The sequence below is a fragment of the Anopheles gambiae genome, chromosome X (assembly GCF_943734735.2).
Source record: "Anopheles gambiae chromosome X, idAnoGambNW_F1_1, whole genome shotgun sequence".
Lineage (NCBI taxonomy): Eukaryota > Metazoa > Arthropoda > Insecta > Diptera > Culicidae > Anopheles > Anopheles gambiae.
The window spans coordinates 24,005,401-24,026,210 of NC_064600.1; the positions used below are offsets into that span (position 1 = coordinate 24,005,401).

General features: G+C 38.2%; 2 protein-coding genes across 7 annotated transcripts in view; both read right to left on the reverse strand.

The window, feature by feature from the left end:
* Positions 1-8,497, reverse strand: part of LOC1278389 (putative fatty acyl-CoA reductase CG5065) — a 118,314-nt gene extending 109,817 nt beyond the window's left edge. Inside the window, exons 1-3 of the mRNA XM_317977.6 lie at positions 7,785-8,497; positions 7,413-7,718; positions 6,944-7,341 (exon numbers count right to left, since the gene is read on the reverse strand). Coding sequence (XP_317977.6) covers positions 6,944-7,341; positions 7,413-7,718; positions 7,785-8,036 — 956 coding nt within the window. The 5' untranslated portion in view covers positions 8,037-8,497. The remainder of the gene's footprint in view (positions 1-6,943; positions 7,342-7,412; positions 7,719-7,784) is intronic.
* Positions 1-20,810, reverse strand: part of LOC1278390 (chorion transcription factor Cf2) — a 127,627-nt gene that overhangs the window by 105,969 nt on the left and 848 nt on the right. For 2 of the 6 annotated variants that reach the window (XM_061647263.1, XM_003437162.2), the window contains exons 2-5: positions 20,146-20,728; positions 19,560-20,023; positions 19,012-19,328; positions 13,503-13,977 (exon numbers count right to left, since the gene is read on the reverse strand). In XM_061647263.1, the coding sequence (XP_061503247.1) occupies positions 13,945-13,977; positions 19,012-19,328; positions 19,560-20,023; positions 20,146-20,711 (1,380 nt within the window). In that variant the 5' untranslated portion in view covers positions 20,712-20,728 and the 3' untranslated portion in view covers positions 13,503-13,944. Of the gene's footprint in view, positions 1-13,502; positions 13,978-14,115; positions 20,729-20,810 lie in introns of those variants that run through there. The other 4 variants (XR_009765142.1, XR_009765143.1, XM_061647278.1 and 1 more) reach the window with 3 other exon arrangements.

Here is a 20,810-nt window from a genome sequence, read left to right on the forward strand (position 1 = left end):
TCATCATACACAGGACGTTGAGTGCGGGCCGACGAAAAAACGCAGCAACGCCGTGTTAGTGCGCCCGTAGCTACACGGAACGTTCCTGCATTCGGCAAACAAAATAATCACCCGCACACGCGCGCCGCCTCGAAGCGCGACATGCGCACATACACCATCATCGGCGCAGCCGAAATTTTCCATCGAGCTTTCGACGGCTGACGCAATCGACGCAATTCCTGGAAGCGGATCGACGACAATCTCCGCTGGTGGTCTCCTCGACGCTGATCACCGCCTCGCAAGCTGTTCCTACACCTCGTGCTACTGGGAATTTTCCGTTTGTGTGTGCTTCCATCTACGGATGCGATCAAGAAGGAAGACACCAACGTCGAGTTGCGCACGCAAATTATCCAGCCGTAGCAGTAGTGACCCATCGCCGCCATCACGATTTTTTCGCTCGAAGGCGAACCCGCTTGGATCCAGCCGACAAGAAAGACGACGCCGCCATTTTGTGTGCACCATTTCATCGCCAGCGAGAAGACGCCATTTGCTGCTCGCGAAAAAGGACGACGCACACCATCATGCGAACCGACGCACTTCATCGTTCTCACCTCTACCCGTGTATGAACGGGGAGACAACCAGGAGTGTTCGCGTCATCATCACCGCTTAACACCATAGACGAGAGAGCCGCTGCCGCCATCATCGTGTTCGCGTGGATCTACCCGACCGGGAGGGCCGCTGGCAGCAGGCCCCGCGAAGACGCCACTACGCACGCCGTCACCACGACATCGATCATACGTCATCATCATCGTGCTATTAAGGTAAGATCCACCCTTTTACGACTAACTGCGAACATTCTGCAGCGATAAAAAATGATGTGCTACCCCTACGTCAACGGGAAAACCGCCGCCGACCGCTGACCATGCGGTACCTCGCAACCGACCGATAACCGACCTCGCATCCGGACCGCCGAAGACGACTACCTTCCAGTCCGCGCCAGGCACCCAAGCTTTTTATTAGCTTTCGAACAACCTACCGACCAATATCTATTCGGTCAGGAGGCGTTAACTGCCGGTCTCTTTGCTCGTGCCACCATGGACCGCAACGAGACAGTACGCAATCGACTTCTTAACCACGAACCATCAAAAACTTCCGACGATAAGTATCAACGGCAAACGATCGCCTTGCCGTGTTTCCTCGTCACTACCGATGCCGACATCTAAGCGATTAATCGAATCGATACCGAATCTGCCGCACAGCGGCCCAACCGAAAATGCTACACGCTACGTATGCCGACCTCGAAGCAGAATCCCAACATCGACCGCAACTCAAACCCTAAAGCGAAATCTTTCGCCAAACCGATGACTCTACGATTCGTTTGGCAGGACCGCAAGGGGGACCAGGATTCGTCTGCTTTTGTCATTCACTTGCCCAGACATCACCGGATACTTTTCCGCTCAGCCAGGGTAATCGCTACCGACGAGCACCAATCTACTTACCGCTGACCCGAACGATATCAAACCGAAACGTATCGACACTTGTTTCAACGTTCCTACAGGACACCGTCTGGCACTTTGACCGATTGGAACAGTTGCTCGCCCATAGCAACATATCATTCGACCGTCGCCGCAACAAACGTATCACGCTTCATACCAAGCACTTACACGAATTTTCGAAGTCGTTTCAGATCTTTGTAACGGACAGCTACGCTAACCTCCGTCAACCGCCTGAAACCAACCCAAACAACGAACGACCACGACCATATCGGCCTCTTGACACCGTCACTCGATTGCCCGCCGATGACCAGACGCGCACATAACTCCGATGTCCCAACTGCCATCGCCCGAACAACCGTTGACGAGCCGGCAAAACACGACTTCGATGTCTCCGCCGTCGACACCGACCTGAACGCGCGTACCACACATCTGTACTTATACCAAAGTGGGTTTATTATACAGGAGGGCTCATCCCGAACAATTTGACAGCCGTGTTGTATAAAAATGAAAACGAAATGACAGGAGGGGATTCGATCAATTGTTGACGTATGCGTGTGATTTCCAATGGCTGTTTTGGTTGATGTGTCGTAATGTGGGTGAAAAACTACATATCACAATCGAATCCCCTCCTGTCATTCGTTCGTCCAATATGGCCTTCCCGCCAAACCTATAAGCCCACCTAGTCCCTATACCCACTTTGTGTCGTAGTGTGGGTGAAAAACTACTTATCACAATCGAATCCCCTCCTGTCATTCATTCGTCCAATATGGCCTTCCCGCCAATCCTATACAGGGTTTCCAAGCCACTTCAATGTTGAAACTGAAAATTTCAACCACGTTAAACGAATGCTGATGGCTGCACGGGTGATTTCAAGTCTGAAAATCCAATTCAATACAAAAAGTTTTATTTCAAAATCGTTACACTATTTTTCAATATCGGTATAAGGGCGGTGGCAACGCTCATCGGATGCGATTTTATCGGACGAGATTTATATGGGATTTGACAGATAACGTCGGACGACGAAATCGCACGTCCGACGTTATCTGTCAAATCCCATATAAATCTCGTCCGATAAAATCGCATCCGATGAGCGTTGCCAACGCCCTAAGCCATTTCAATCTGTCAGTTTGGCGGGCTCTCGCCACTATGGAATAGAAGGAAATTCAATACGTCAAAATGTCTAATGATTGATGGTTTGTTTTCCTTTAACATTGAAAACGTGTTTCAACGTGCAAACAACAATTATTAAATTCATTAAAAAAATTAAAACTATTTATAGTTTTGTTCATTTGATGGTTTCCATACTGTATTCGTTGGGATGATTTAGAAAACATCACTCACTGAACATTTTGACGTATTTAATTTCTTTTTATTCCACAGTGGCGAGAGCCCGCCAATCTGACAGATTGAAATGGCTTAAACCGATATTGAAAAATAGTGTAACGATTTTGAAAACAAAACTTTTTGTATTGAACTGGCTTTTCAGACTTGAAATCACCCGTGCAGCCTTCAGCATTCGTTCAACGTAGTTGAAATTTTCAGATTCAACATTGAAGTGGCTAGGAAAACCCTGTAAGCCCACCTAGTCCCTATACCCACTTTTACTTATACCCTTCGCGCTATAGCCGTCTTCGCTTCGGCTTCGTGTCGCGATCGCGCAAGTCGACTTACTTGTCGATGTTGGCCCATGCAGCAGAAAGCGTTAGGGCATTATCTATACACAGTCTGTTCCCGAGTTACACGGTTCTCGACTTACGCGGATTCGGAGATACGCGGTTTTCTAAATTTGACAGATCAAATGTCAAATCAGTACAATTTGCTTCAAGTTCGGTATGAATTGCATTTTTGCTAACAAATTGAAACCGCTTAAAAGCCGGAAATATTAGAATTTTCTGCACGAATCATATCAAATAAATGAAGTGTATAAAAGTACTAAATTAAATAAAAAACTCCGAATAATCAATAGTATCTTAGTCAAAAAACGTGAAATTCGACTTACGCGGATGTTCGAGTTACGCGGATTCGTTGGGAACGCAGAAACCGCGTAACTCGGGAACAGACTGTATATAAAAATTTCGTGTCTCGGTGTTTGTTGCGAGCAACCTGCAAAACGGCTGGATCATTTTCAACGAAACTTTGCACACACCTTATGGTGGTATGAGAATAGGTTTTAAGACTCACATCACTTTCAGAAGTTGCCATGCCAAGAGCAGTATTGTTGTTGTTTTATACTGCGCTTTCACACTCGGTGTTAAGTGCAGTTTACACTGGTGTTAAAACCCCGCAAGCAAATTCGAGCAGTTTACGACTCGCACGAGGACTCGCAATCGCGATAGCTTTATAGCTTATCTTAATTTGATTTTCATTCGATTTTCTTAATTTGACAGCTCTTATACTAATTTGCCACATCAAATGTCAAACTCAGAATAAATCCTCCTTACGTGAAATTTTAAAAACCATTTCAAATAGCACAAAATTTCAATTTTTTAGTTGAAATCAGATCAAATAATTAATTTAATGGCTAAAACCAACCCCTTCAAGCAGAATGATACGATAATTGGCGTAAGTCGAATTTCGATGTTTTCGGTCAAATTATAGCTAATATTAGAGATACGCGATTGCCTCCAGTCCGCATTAATAGCATATAATGGTGTGCATGTATATGATACATACATATTGGTCCAAAAAACTCCGTGGTAAATCAAAAACTCAGTGGTACCCAAACGGATGATGGTCATAGCAGATCTTAATTACCTACTGTTATTACGACAGATTAGAAGAATCAAAGCTTTGGGATAAAATCATAGTAATCATTGTAATCATTGTTTTTGTACTCCTCGGATTGCAAATTCTTATATTTTTAATTAAAACGAGACGTCAATTTTATCCCGTGTGAAAACGGGTAAATCAGCTAGTAATCTATATAAGGCACGCCTGCTCTCACCAACAAGCAAGTTACGTGAATGAAAAGGTCTCGAAGGCACACGTAGATGTTGCTTTTCTCGAATAAACAACGAAAAACTAATTCGTTAATTTTTAAATTTTAGCAACAAATACACATTGGTTTTACCTTAAAACGATTTTCGAGCGACTATAGACCAAGCAGCAGGAAACACGAGCGATAACTTGGCATGGTTGTAAGTCCTCTAAATTGGTCGCATGTATTGTCTATATTGTGTTAATCATCGAAGTGCAATTTAGGAACCAAAGTACTAAGCAGTACTTCACCCACGAGCGCATGAGACAAGTAAACAACGACATAATACTTAAGACATGACTACATTATCGGAATTGTCGAAAGAGAAAACCTCACATCTTGTATGCCTTGTTAACAGTGTTGTCAACTTGTAAACGGAAATTTAAACTAGAGTACAGTGTAACGCCTAGATCACAAACATCCTGATGACGATCTAACACACTGCCTAAAGGCCGGAGGAGATTGTCCGTAATCGCCAGTGTATTTTCGATTTTCAGTAGCGCATCTGGCGGCGGCTGACCGAAATATTTTGCCAAACAATTTGAAGCTGCTTCAGAAAATATGATATTTTTCCATATTTTTTACTTAATTCAGACGATAAATGTTTTGTATAAGTTAGATGCATATGTCCTGCACGCATTGCATCCATTTTTATGACAAAAAACGATGAAAAACTACTCAATTTATAGATCCGGCATGACCATTCCCTCGATGGCCAAAAAAGGCTTCCACCAGCCGCCGCCATATGCGCTAATGAAAATCAAAATTACACTAGCGAGTACATACAGTACATTACAGACATTACTTCGGCCTTACAGTCGTTGCCACCAAATTTTGGCTCTAAGGCATGAATTTTTGACAGTGAGCATCAATTTTTGACAATGCGCATCAATTTTTGACTCTAACGCACATATTTTTGTCTGTAAGTCATCAATTTTTGACTCTTGTAGGAATAATGACAATTTTACAAGGTATTTAAGCAGATTTTTAACAATTACTATTCCACAACTCATAAAAGATACAAAAACTGTGTAAATTGATTGTTTCTTGAGAAAAAATGATGAAATTTTAGAATTTCTAAAGCTTTTGTTTACAGCTGAAAATACGTGCCAATTTTTTTCACTCCATTGAAACTGCCGAAATTGCCAAACAATTGTTTTATTTTAAATTCTATCAATAAAATTATTCACTATTTAACTTAATTCCAATCATTTCAGAACACACAGTTTCCGAAATTACATAAAATTTTGTAAATAAAGCAATTGATTCACAGTCAAAAATTGATGCCTTCGAGGCAAAAATTGATGCGCTCTGTCAAAAATTAATGCCTTCGCGGCAAAAATCGTGAAACGCTGTCAATAATTGGTGCCTTCGGGACAAAAATAAGTGAGTTAGAGTCAAAATTTAGCGGCAACGACTGTAATATTATAATGGAATAATGGTTAATGGGGCCCTTTCCGTTTTAAGTTCGTAAGCTGAAATTTCACCCTGTCAGCTGTTTGCATTGTATAGCAGTTTTCGAGCAGCTATCTTATTGAGTATAATATACAGGTGGGCTTATCCCAAGGTGTATGAATTTAGAAGGCTGATTTTTATCCCTTCTGCTTCTGAATGAAGATTGTAAGAGTATTTTGAGTATTAGTCAAGCCTCCAGAAAGCTCGTTGGAGCAAAAGTTTTCACTCGTTCTGTCAAAAAGTGATGTTAAAAATTGGTTATGAAAAAATGTTATGAGACCACCTGGACTACATACACTTTGATTCCAGATTCCACCACCTAATCTTTTTAATGCACCTTAGGATAAATGTAAACAACACCGTGTTTTCGAGCAGGTACTCGAATCTAATTCTAGCTTTTAGGCTAAAATTTTCTAGACTGAAAATCGCAGGCAAGTTTTTTGTGTGGTTTTGTATGGAGTGTTTACATGATTTCTGCCTCCAACTGTCAAACTCCACACAAAAAACTAACTAGAATCGTGAAGGCCCCCTATTTTAAGTTGTTTAATGATTTTTTAAATTCTTTTTTTGTAGTTAAGAACCTCAGAAATGATTTCTACTACTTTGTTTTGATCGTTCTTCATACATCATATCAAAATATTCTACTTAACAGATAAAAACCAACTTCAGGAAAACCAAAATCTTCCAAGTCCAATTCTGATTTTCAGAACGGCGTTTATCTGTCAAGCGCCATCTGCCAGTTAAACTCTTTCAGGAAAGGCAGTTTTTAGCAGTGTGTGATAACCGCTATACGGACGTCACACGAAGCTTACACTTTTACGATTTCAGCCATACAACCCAATAATCAATAAATTGTTACGGGAAGATAACGCTCTCTCATACAAATCAACCGTAAACTTTTTGAGTTTACGCCTCGTGTGACGTCCGTATCATGTGGCAATCGCTGAATGTTGCGTATCTTTTTTCGGTTTCAGAGGAGTAAAAACGCTACTGTATTCTTAATTACTTAGTTTCGGAACATATCTTAAAATTTACCTCTGGTCCGGTTCAGTGCCACGCTTCCATGCGGCAACGATCATTGCCTTGATGCACACATCAACCGGTGTAAAATCAGCTATGTTATTTGGATCACAGTACATCGTACGACAGATGCCTATGCCACATCCGACCAGCAGACCTACGGGGCCATTAAAATTATCCATCCAGCCTGGGATAGGGTCTTTCATTGAGGATATTACAATTGATGGACGAAACAAAATTATCGGTAAGCGATCCTTATGCTCGTTGACAATATGTTCCGCTAAACTTTTGGTGAAAACGTACGTATTGGGCAAAAAACCCATATATTTGGGAGCGAATACATCAATTGTTTGTTCGTCAAATGTTTCAGCGATGCGTATTGCGTCACGCCAATTTGCATATGCTGGATACATCTGTTGACATTTGGGAATATTAAAGAATACTATGATAATTATTGAGTTCATATATTTTACAAATTACTTACTTCTTCTTCAATCACGTAGCGATCTGGATTCGAATAAGTGGAGGAGACATGCATAAGCACGCGAAGTGCAGGTAACTGTTTGGCAAAACGTATCAATTCACAAGTTCCTCGCGTGTTGAGCAAAATTGCAGTTTTGAGCGGATCGTCGAACCGTACACTAGCTGCCACATGAAAGATAACTGACACATTGTACATTCTATCGATATCATCCTGGGAAAGGCCAAGCGCTAATAGAGATACATCCCCTTGTATTGGAATCATCTTATCCAACAGTTCACTTTGCTCATTTCGGAGTTTGTCGAACAGCTGTTAAAAATATAAATGTTTAAATGTAAACACAATCACTAAACTTGCATTTTAAACATTACAAACCGGTAGATTCTTAATTTCATTGATGCGCTCCATAATAGTTTTCTGTTTTTTCTCACGTATCAGTATGAAGATATTACTCAGTTTGGAACAAGATCGCAAAAGCTTCTCAATTAAAACTTTTCCCATGAAACCAGTGCCTCCAGTAATGAAAACATCCCGACCAGCGAAAAACTCTGATATTGATGGTTTAGATGGATCGTAGTTCTGCTCCATTGGGAGGAGTCCAATAGGATGATTGGAGAAGGTGTACATAGTTTTGTGTTGCTTTAGTTTCCGGCTTAAATTATTTATTATTTTGTTTTGTTTTGATCGAAGGTTTTTTTTTTTTGTTAATTACAATTGACAAAATTGACAAGTTATGGTACGTATTTATTTTTAGGATGTATCATCAAATCAATTGCCAATATTTTTGTTTTCCAAACCCAATTTTACACTAAGTTTTTTTTAACAATTTATGTTTAAAAAGACACTTTTAAATTAATTCCACGAAACTTTCACTGCGTGTTTCATGCCATGTGTTTTTTTTTCTTTGCAGTGCACACAACGAACTAATGCCAATTGTAACCGCTTTCTAGAGTACGATCACACAGACTGAACGGTCGAGCCAAAACAATCCGAGTAAAGTAAAGGCCTTCAGTATCGAAATGCAGTGTGTAGAACTAAGATATACCAATAAAACGAACATAAAGAAGAAAAAACAAAAATCTACTTCCCAAACTCAAGGTTTCTTCTTAACAAACAACGAAAACCCGTTTGACCAAGGTTATTTTCAAAAGGCATAGATTAGCATTAGCTCACGCCCTGTTGACAGTCATTAATAATTAAAGTTACTGTTATACGTGGCCTTGTGAAACCCTACTATAGATGGTGAGTTGTATATTGCCATTCCATTGATGTATTAATATTCATCGCTTAAATATCAGTAGAATATGAAGAATTAATTTTCACATAATATACTGTTCATCGAGAATCGTATGGGAATTTGTTTTATATATCAGCTTTACAGGGTTTTCGAGGATTATATAGACATATTCAGCGAGTTGTAGATTCGTTCAGGCATATAATAGACTCTTTCAGCGAGATATAGAATTGTTCGGATGTTGGCATAGCCTACATGTTCAGCGATTCTGTAGTGCTGTCCAGTGGCGGATTTTCCTATAAGCGAACTGAGCGGCCGCGGGGGCCCCGGCCTGAAGGGGGCCCCAAGCTAAACTTTCACATGTTAGTTCACTTTTCTAAGCGATTGATTTTTTGTTAATAATGCACAAACGAACGGAAAACTAAATCATTCTCAAAGTAGTACATTCTCACAAGTAAGTGTGTGGAATGTGTTGATAACGTTTATAGCAATTAAAAGTTGTTACGAACTTTGGAGATAATTTTTGAAGGCCAAAACAAATTTTACATACTTTCGCACTCTTGCCTATTTAAAAAAAATCCTCTCCTGACAATATGACATAAAGAAGCTCCTGGGACGATTAATTTATATTTTTTAAGAATTTCCTAAACGGTCTCGATTGCAAGGACGAAATGACTACATATACGCAAGAGCAGGATAACCATTGTCGGACGCTTGGATTTCAGGCACATGTTTATGTATCTGTGAAACAGGAAATCACACAACCTTTGTATAGTGGCTTTCACTGCTCATGTACATGAATGAGCAAACAAATGTATTGCAAACTCTGCTCTAAAAATACTAAAGTATAAATAAGTAAAATTCAGATTTTTTGTCAGGTTTTCCAGATATATCTTTATCTAGATATGCCTAGATCTGTACTGGAATTCGGAAAGTCTGGAGTTTTAATAACTACAGTTTATCATTTTATTGTTCATTGATTCATTTCAATATAACAGATTCTTAGCTTGGAAAAACAATCTAATATCTAATGTGTACTTGTGTTGAAAAACTACTACAGATAATGAATTGCTTCTTTACTCTAAACACTAGTAACACTAGTATAGGTAGTATTGAATATAGTTTTGATGTTTGAAATACCGGAAACAACGATGATGCACATCCTATATATGCAAAATATGTTAGCTTGTTTACACGAAGACTATAGATACTATTAAAATAATTAACTAACTGCCATAATAAAACGACAGAAGAAAAATAATCCCTAACGAAATCAGGATGACATATTTGGTATTCGTAACGAGATATTCATAAAAATGCGATATAATTTTCTGGACTTTTAAGTAAACTAGGGGCCCCAATTCTATCCCCCGCTTAGGGCCCCGAGCAGGATAAATCCGCCTCTGGTGCTGTCATTTGTTTTGTTTACACACTGTGCCGCAGGGTTCAATTTAAAAGTCCTAAAAGTAGCTAATAATCATTCCCCAAGCTGTTTAATACATGAATTAGTTAAAACAAACATATTTTTACGAAAACCGTTTGTTTACCTCCAGATGAGAATGATGCAAGCTGCAGTCCAAGGGGTACGAAAGTGACAGCTCTACAGTATAACCGAACATGTCTACGCCTACATCCGAACAATTCTATATCTCGCTGAAAGAGTCTATTACATGCCTGAACGAATCTACAGCTCGCTGAACATGTCTATATAATCCTCGAAAACCCTGTATATCAAACTTAATTTATATAGAAAAGCTGAACTTATGGTTAATTTACGAAAAGAAGAAAAACTCCCAAATACTTGGCGATGGATTGATTTAATAGTTGCGTGTTAGTATTGTTATAAACTTCTTCTATAACTTCTACGTATTTAATCAAACCAGCCTATGCCGTTTTTTCGCTAAAAGTAAGGCTCAGTCTTCTAGTTACATTGGAGAACCTATATATTCCTAAAAATATTCCTAAGCGACATTTTTAGCATGGTTTTAACCACGAAACCGACCAGTCTACATTATTAAGTTTAAACCTATTTTAAATTGCAATGAAAATATGAGTTATTTGTTTTAAAACTAATCGATTTGAACGAGATTCTAAACTAACAAAAAAATCAGGTTTGTAGATTAATGAAAAATAGACAGAATGAAAATTCTTCAAGTTTTCAAACCTTAAAACTTTTAAATTGGAAAAAAAATTCCTAAAAAACGTTTCCTAAAAGTAGAAAATGAAACATAAATTACAATTAAATGAATAAGAAAAAAACTTATTCATTTTAACATACATACAAAAAAAATTGAATAAATATAATTATAAGTCGCGGGTGTTGTGTTTGGGGTTCTCTTTAACGATCGGTAAGGTGTTTTCAATGATGGTGAGGTATGATTGTATTTTTTATATAAATATAAATATAAATATAAATATAAATATAAATATAAATATAAATATAAATATAAATATAAATATAAATATAAATATAAATATAAATATAAATATAAATATAAATATAAATATAAATATAAATATAAATATAAATATAAATATAAATATAAATATAAATATAAATATAAATATAAATATAAATATAAATATAAATATAAATATAAATATAAATATAAATATAAATATAAATATAAATATAAATATAAATATAAATATAAATATAAATATAAATATAAATATAAATATAAATATAAATATAAATATAAATATAAATATAAATATAAATATAAATATAAATATAAATATAAATATAAATATAAATATAAATATAAATATAAATATAAATATAAATATAAATATAAATATAAATATAAATATAAATATAAATATAAATATAAATATAAATATAAATATAAATATAAATATAAATATAAATATAAATATAAATATAAATATAAATATAAATATAAATATAAATATAAATATAAATATAAATATAAATATAAATATAAATATAAATATAAATATAAATATAAATATAAATATAAATATAAATATAAATATAAATATAAATATAAATATAAATATAAATATAAATATAAATATAAATATAAATATAAATATAAATATAAATATAAATATAAATATAAATATAAATATAAATATAAATATAAATATAAATATAAATATAAATATAAATATAAATATAAATATAAATATAAATATAAATATAAATATAAATATAAATATAAATATAAATATAAATATAAATATAAATATAAATATAAATATAAATATAAATATAAATATAAATATAAAAATAAATATAAATATAAATATAAATATAAATATAAATATAAATATAAATATAAATATAAATATAAATATAAATATAAATATAAATATAAATATAAATATAAATATAAATATAAATATAAATATAAATATAAATATAAATATAAATATAAATATAGATATAAATATAAATATAAATATAAATATAAATATAAATATAAATATAAATATAAATATAAATATAAATATAAATATAAATATAAATATAAATATAAATATAAATATAAATATAAATATAAATATAAATATAAATATATAATGACAGTGTCGATGCTGTGTTCTAATTTGCAGGTGATGCGTTCCGCAATATACCGATGGCAATCAGTTATGCACGTAACTATATATTCAAAAAGGAAAGTACTGACCGTTGTCGTTTTAGGTATAAATTCCATGAGTTATTTTCAATAAATCGCTATTTGCCAAAAACTTACTTCGGTGTGCTCTTCATGGTGCTTAAGTCAGTGTGTACTGCGCCTGTCTTTAGCAGCAGTTTCTATCCGTTTATTTGATACGATTCGTGCATAAAATTTTGAAATTTCTGTCATTTAAGTAGATTATATTTTCTAGCAAAAATAGAATTGCAATTTAATAAATTAAAATTAACTATACTAATTTGACATTTTCTGTGTAAAAATAAGAAAACCACGTATTTTCGAAACCGCGTCACTCGGGAACTGTGGTATAAAATACCCATTAGACACCTATATTTTGTTTAAAAAAAATTGAACTTACGTTAATTATCAATTTATGTGAATACCTTGGGAACGCATAAACCGCGTTCGCTGGATCAGACTATATACATAAATTCCGCATAACCGGCTTCTTTGTGGCATTAACAGCATTTCCAGGGACAAACCTTTATAATTCAACAGTTACAACAATCGCAGTGTTATGGTGTTATATGATTTACATTTATTTTTACTTGTTACAAAAATAATAAAAGACCATATTATTTACATATTCGTCACGGTATTCATCCAATTTGTGTTAGCTTACGCACACGATGGCCATTAAGAAATAGCAATAAGAGCTCTAATTATGATACTCAAGTGAATTGAAACTAAAAATCCATCTAGCGATCGAGTAAACGTGAACGTGTAATACTGGTTTTTGATGAAACCAAATAATGTCCATTGAAATATAGATATACCAAATACAAGGATATTCTATTTCCCATGTACATAGGTCCCTGAGATATACTATTGATGGGGATCGAAAACAGCAACAAAAAAGCGTACAGCGTCTTATGCAGAAAAAAAAATTCGAGAGTTTTCTGTATAAGACGAATTTCACGGTTTCCTGCCAAAATATCAGTTATGTTCGTGTAATTTTGCTTGGTCAATAAAGGTTTTAGCCAATAATTTTAATTATATTTACAAAGCGAACTTTTTCAAATTATTATTATACAAACCTTCTTGAATCAAATATAAAATTTTACCGGAAAATGTGGAATTTATTTTGCTTGTGTCAAATCAGCAAAATTTGCTAAAACGACCGTAAATCTTTGTAAAATATATGTTTTTAAAAATCTCTACTGAAATCCCTATTTCACCATGAACGCATAATGATTTTTTTATTGTTATAGAACAAATTAAAGTTTATTACCATACATTTCTATGTAGTTAGAGTGAATATATAATGTGAATTATAATAGAATAATGAAAAAACAGGTATTGGTTCACTCAATCACTAAACGGACCTTAAGTAGCGAAATCTTCATCTAGCATTTCTGCTAGATTACGATTGATATGTGTTGTGGGTTCACGATTGAATAGCAATTTGCAATTGCTATTATATAGCGACAGAGCCGATGACTTGGAATTTAATGAAGAAAACATCCTGGTTATGGCTATCGCATACATCCTGGTCGTAATTTCCAATTGGTCATCACTTAATTTATATCATGGAAAATGCATGTTGAGTAAAAATTATAGAATCGCGCTTATCGCCCTTAAGTTGTGTTTCATCATAGCTGTGCTCCAGAGTGTTGCATAATGATCTACCGTATTATCAATACTTTGCCATGCGAGAACTGGTTTCAAACTAAATGGAAAGAGCATAAGATTAAAGATATAGAATGTAAATTATTTTTCATAAGCCACGATTACGTCAAATTAGTAGAGAAGAGTTAACAAAAATGATAAATACATAAAATTAACGAAAATGTGTTGAGGCACCTACAGTCTGACGGCCGCTCTACAGTAGGCTTGCAAAATTCCACAACACGGTTGCAAAACTACATTATATGATTGCAAACCTTCACATAATGCTTACACGATTCCACTGCCGGTTTGAAACATTCTCTTAACCGATTGAATTATTCCATTATATGACTCGAAACATGAGTTTTTATGTTGTTTAACCGTCTTGTGTACGACCAAAAAACTTTACGTAATCGTACAACCGCCTACCCGGGTAAGCCATACATTTTGTATGGAACAATGATGTTTTTCCTGGTTAAAAGAGTATTTCTTTTGAATTTCTGGTAAGATTTGAATGAAAACTGTCTTAACGGTTCATAATAATGTTTTATAACATATCGTAGTAAAATTGAAATTTTAAAAATCCTATCAAGATTTTTTTCAGTTAAAAATATGTTAGACAGTTAGAGTTAGACACCACCATAACTGGCCAGGCCGCATGTTTAAGTGGATGATTAGTCTTTTTCTAAGTTTTACTTACGTTTTTTTCAAAAGCTATATACATTTTTCAATTGTTTTGCTTGTTGTATAAAAATATATGTTGACGATCTATAAAATATGCTCATCATGTTTTATTAAAAACCGGCTCCGACCGGAAAAACCGGAATACAACGATGCCGGCTTCGCACCTATGGCTCCGAAGCTGACTCCGCTCCAGTGGCTCCGGAGCCATTGATTCATCGCCGGCTCCGGGGCTGTTGGTACGGAGCCGGCTCCGGAGCTGTTGGTGTGTATCCGGCTCTGGAGCCGTGGGTGCAGAGCCGACTTCGGAGCCATTGGTGCGCTCCAAAACACCCATCCCTATTCGGCAGTAACATTATGACAAAAGTATGAATGTGTGTGTTAACTTTCAGCCGATTCTATTTTGTTTGCTTGTAGTGGTTGGTATAATTTTAAAAGAGGTGATTTCAGTGTTCATTTCAATATATCGTTACACAACAAGCAATAAAATTTAACTGCACACAACTGTAATACAACATTTGAAAGAAAATAAAAAGACATAAGCATCCTCTTAAAACATGCGGTAAGGCCAGTTGGGATGTTGGAGGTACAGCATATTTTCGATTGAAAAAAATATTGACAGGATTTTTAAAATTCTAATTTTATTATGATATGTTATACAACATTACTATCCTATAAGACAGTTTTCATTCAAATCTAACAATTAATTCAAAAGATATACGCTTTTAACCACGAAAAACATCATTGTTCCATACAAAATGTATGGCCTACCCGGGTAGGCTGAAGGGTATATACACTTAAATAATTTTAAAAAATATTTAAACATTTTTGATATTTTTCACTTTTTGTGCATGGGTAGAAAACAGCTTTTCTGAGGCATTTTTAAAATTTGAAGTCGATACGATTTTTAAATCCAAAGTTATTTTGGAATAAAGATGCGAAACTTACCCGGGTAGGCGGTTGTACACATGACGGTTAACTAATAACATTTTTTTTTGAATTAAAAAAAGTGATTCTACCCACCCGCTGTGCAAAGCGACGGAAGAAATCATGGCGTTCGGAGAATTTTATCATGCCATCTTTTTCTCTCCTACGGCAAATTTGTCAAGCAGCTCGTCGAGCTATCCGTCCCTGGCTCCGCCTTATACCCCTCGCCTGAGCGCGCTGTCGAAGGTTTGGATGTATTGGTGCGTCAGACGGCCAATCGCTGTCAACCGTCGTCCGTGCTTTTTCTGATTTCTAAGCTGATTGTGAAACCGGCACACTGGAAAGTTCACTGGCAGTCCCTAGGGCCTGCCATCGAACTGAACGTGTTAAGCATTAAGCATAACTTTGTTACCCTAAGCTTTTGATTTCGTATGGTGTAGATTACACAGATATGCTGAGCCGTCAGCGCATAGGTGTGAGTGTGCGTGTGTGTGCAAAACTGTCACCAAATGTGTTTTCTTCCGGAATGTTATGATCCATCGGTCAAAGAAAGGAACGTGTTCTTGGTAGTGGCGGAATAGAGGAATCGGGGGCCCTAGGCGGTTAGAGGCAAATGGTTCTCCCGCCACGGGGCCCCAACGACCATCTTTCCGGGGGCCCTTGTCGCGGGATCCGCCGCATCATTCCGCACATCTTAACAGCATGCCCGTCGTGGGTTCTAACCGCGTATGAACCTCCGCCGTAGCAAGGGCTGACTATCCGGCTACGTGGTACTCAAGTCCTGAAAAGGCCGGCATGATCGGGTTTGCTATTATGCCAATAATAATAATAAGAAGAAGAAAAACTTAGCATAGCTGTCCACACCCGGGGAAAAGTTTGTCATGACTTTGTTACTGCCGGGTGTCCCGCTGTGGCTCGACAAATCAACGGAATGCAATCGACCAAAACATGAACCTACCGATCCGAACCCATTCCAAGGCAGTGCCGGTCAATCGGCATCATGATAACGACTCCAAACCAACAAGCCACCAGATTCTGGACGGACATGTGCAGTACCATACGCGCACCGTAATAAACAAATCCAGAATTCTCTTTTTTATGGATTCTATTCAAGTTTTGTTTCCACTTAAGTCCGTTAGCTGAAAGACATGTGCTACATATCACACGCACGTTTGCTTCGATCGTGTGTCTTTTTAATACCCCCAACAGCAAAGCCGGTCGCAAAGATGGTGGTGTCAATCCAATGGTTGTGTTGTCTCTCAAGTAGCGAGGTCAAAAATGCATGGACTTTGTAGCCGCAGTGAATGAAAATGTACGCATCAGAATCAAATAGTTTTGGGGTTTCCACACGCACGCACACATGCATGAACGCGCGCACGCCAGCACGCACGCACTCACGCACGCACACACACACGCACGCACGCACTCACGCACACACACACGCACGCACGCACACATGCGCGTACGCGCGCACGCGAGCACGCACCCACAAAAGCGCGCACGCCAGCACGCAACCACGAAAGCGCGCACGCGAGCACGCATTCTCCACCAACGCTACCCCCCCCCCCCCCCCCCTCCCGCACGAGCGAGTACGGCTACCTTGTCGGTAGAACGGCTGGTTCAGATTTCTTGCAGCGCATCCGATCGCGACATGATAGAGTGAACGGTCACTTTCCCCGCGCTGTGTGCGTGCGTGTGTGTGTCGAGACCCGAAAACGCGAGACAGATTTCGGCACATTTATAAAAATATATTTTATTGCCACTATACACTGTGCTACATGATGCATAGAAGGTCATTGAAGCATCAAACATGTTCAAATTAAAAAATATTAGATAAGTGTTAGACGTTCTCCTACGCTTGTTTTAAATAGGCTTCTTCACCCTCAACTGGCAGGGGCATCGAATGGTCTCATCAGCAGCGGCACGAAATAAAATAAACCATCAATACACCGATAACACTTTGAATCCCAACCCAGCTGCTCCCGCATCGTCTCAAGGCCACACACAAATTAATAAATGCTAACACCCACCAATAACAAAACACAACCGCAATGCACATATATGAATCAACGCATACACCGCAACATCCAACCAGCTGGCGGCGGAAGGCATGGGCAGATGCCCAAGTAAGGCAAGGCAGGGGAAAGGAGGAGGGAGAAGAAGTGGACGTAAAAATGAGCGCCAATAATTTTAAATTTTTTGACCGTTTTTTTTTTGCTCCGCCGCCTAAAATAGTTCGTCCATGTCGCCAACAGAGGGTGCTAAACCTGCGCAGGCCTGCGCAGGAATCGCTGAAGTCCCCCGCGGGGAACGGGCCAAAATCTGCGCTAGCCAGCGCAGATTTTGCTCCATTTCCTGAGCAGGAATCTGCTCCAATTTGCGCAGCGTGGTGTTTCAGGCTACCGATCGAGCAGGGCTCCTCGATGTTTTTCCCCGTGTTTGCCTATATGCGATATCGAGCAGTCGTTAACTGTTTTACGATCGTTTATTTTAACAGGAATGAACAACAAATTAACTCAGTTGAACCAAAATAAACTTTAAACGACTGTTAAAATGTGTTCATTTATTCGCGATGCCGGCTAATGTGTCAAGTGGCTAAAACCACCCCTACTTGCAAAATTATACGAAAATTAGTGATATTTTGGCTGGAAATCACGAAATTCGACACACACGAAAGTTCGAGATACGCAGTATTTTGCGGCCGTTTTCGGTCCCCATTTACCGAGTATCTTGGGGACCGCTTGTATAGCAAACACACGAAAATCTAAGGCGCGGTAATAGGAACTAGCCGCAGTGTAAACTTGTTAGATTTTTGTGAAAGCAATTAGGTGTGCAAATAAACTATAAATGAAACTACATAAAAAATGGAAATTTTCAACCGCCTATTACTAACACGTTAAGCCCGGCGCTGATTTTCGTCAACGCTGAGGATAGAGTATAGTTGTTCGCAAGGAGTATTGTTTCCCCAGTAAAAGACTAGCGGCGATTTCTAAACCGCCATCGACATACAGGAAAGTTTCCTAGGGACCACGAAAGGGCTGAGAATGTGTTCCATTTTTGTTTCGAAATGTGTTTCAGAATGTTCCTGCTATCAATTAACATGAAACAAATTGGTTTCACGTAGCGTACAACAACAAAACCTGAGCAATAAACATGGAATATATGTCATGGAATGAGCCGGTCTCGTAGTACAGTCGTCAACTCGTACGACTTAACAACATGCCCGTCATGGGTTCAATCCCCAAATAGATCGCGCCGCCATACGTAGGACCGACTATCCTGCTATGGGGGGGAATCAATTAGTCACTGAAAGCCAAGCTCACAAGAGGGTACAGGCAGGCCTTGACCGACATCGGTTGTTGAGCCAAAGAAGAAGAAGATATGTCATGGAATACATTTTGGTAGACTTGTTGGAATTAAAAGCTTGAGACAAATATTCCTACACTTACGAAACAGTCAAATAGTAGTTTATTTCCTAGACGGTTACCTCTAGATGGCTTTTAGCGTGCACAGTCCATTCTTCTCGGGAACCAAACATTCGGCCGCATAGTTCACACGGCCACGACAACGAATGGTGTGACTGATCAAAACCGATACTTCCCAATTGTGATTCGTCGGATGCAGTGGGTTGCACATGCAGGCTAGAAGGAACTAGTTGTTGTTGAGACAGCTGATTATTCGACTGGTTCTGTTGTTGATGTTGATTTTGAATTGCAATATTGTTTACGACGGTCGTCACTACTGTCTGATGGTTGGTCTGCATTGGTGATGTAATGTCTTCTCCTTTAAACTCATCCTTTTCCACTAAAATTAAAGCCAGAAATGGAATGTAGAGTTAAATAAACAAGAATAGTAAGATGTCGTCGATTTTAGGTGAACGTAGTCTGAGACAGGAAAAAATAGGAGCCTGACATGTTTAAACACTAAAAACGATCTTCGAATCAAATTGAAAGTAGTGATGAACGAGGATCTCCAACTTTTTCATGCCATAATTTCTTTTTTCCCTGCTAAAAGTAAATTATTCTGGATTCAAACCTATCGTGAATGAACGATTCTGACGCTTGCCGAGTGGAGCTATATTCGTTGGGGTTATGTGTTTGAACTTATTCATGTGTATCACCAGTTTGTCACGGCGCGCAAACGCTCGATCGCACACTTCGCAGACGTACGGCTTTTCGCCGGTATGTATGCGCATGTGGATGGTCAATTTATCCTTGCGTGCTAACCCTTTTCCACACACGGAGCACTCGAATACCGGTTTAGACGAGGCAGTAGGGTCCGCTGTCGTCCCGGATGCCTTGCTTTTCACTGAAGACGCTTTTGAACGTAAGGCGCTAGAAGTAGCGACTGTTGCAGCTGCAACAGCAGCAGCTGATGACTGATGCACTTGCTGCAAGGCCTTTAGTCGCGTTGCCGGGTGCATAGAACCACCCTCGGCATACGGTTCCGTGAATGGTATCAGGTTCGGTCGCGGTATGTTGGGTGGAATCTCCGGTGACCTGGGCCGTACAATTAACGTTCGACAAACAGGATAACGAGCAAATTGCGAGTCGTGGTAAACGAAAATGAAAGAGAGGACGAGGTTAGATGTAATCTAGCAGTATCGGACAACACGATGTACCAATTCCCTAAACTTTGAAGAACGCGTACTCCACCTTCAAATCCCATCCCGACGTCATCAGGCACGGTGAAGGTGCTGCTTCCACTGCTACCACTGCTACAACCGCCACCGTCACGGCCAATACTGTTTCCGCTAGTACTTCCTGTAGAAGTAATTCTTGCGGAACTAGTGGCAGTGGTGGTACTGGTAACCGTTCCAGCAGGAGCAGCAGTGTTAATGACCGCATTGGAAGCACTTGCGTGCGTACCGGCGTTAATTTGCGGCACCTTTATCGTGTTTATGTAATGGCTGACAGTCGGATTCGGATGGGCAGAGGGCGAACTCCCCGGTTGATGCTGATGCTGCTGTGATTGATGCGATCCTTGCTGTAGAAGTTGATGAGGGTCGTGGCTGATTTTGGTTTTCTTTGCAGCTCGATTATAGCTAAGGCTATGTTGTTGCTGGAGATGCTGCTGTTGCAGTTGTTGTTGGTGATGCTGATGTTGAAGCTGCAATGCAGCTTGAGCCATCTGCTGTTGTACGGCCATATGAGCTTCGAGATAGGCATTTTTTTGTGCGGGAGTCATCTTGTCAGCGATGCATACTGTGAAAAAATAACGTTTCAAAATTGAGAGTGACGAGAAATTAAATAGGTATACCTAGTACAGTTATCGATCATTAAGTAC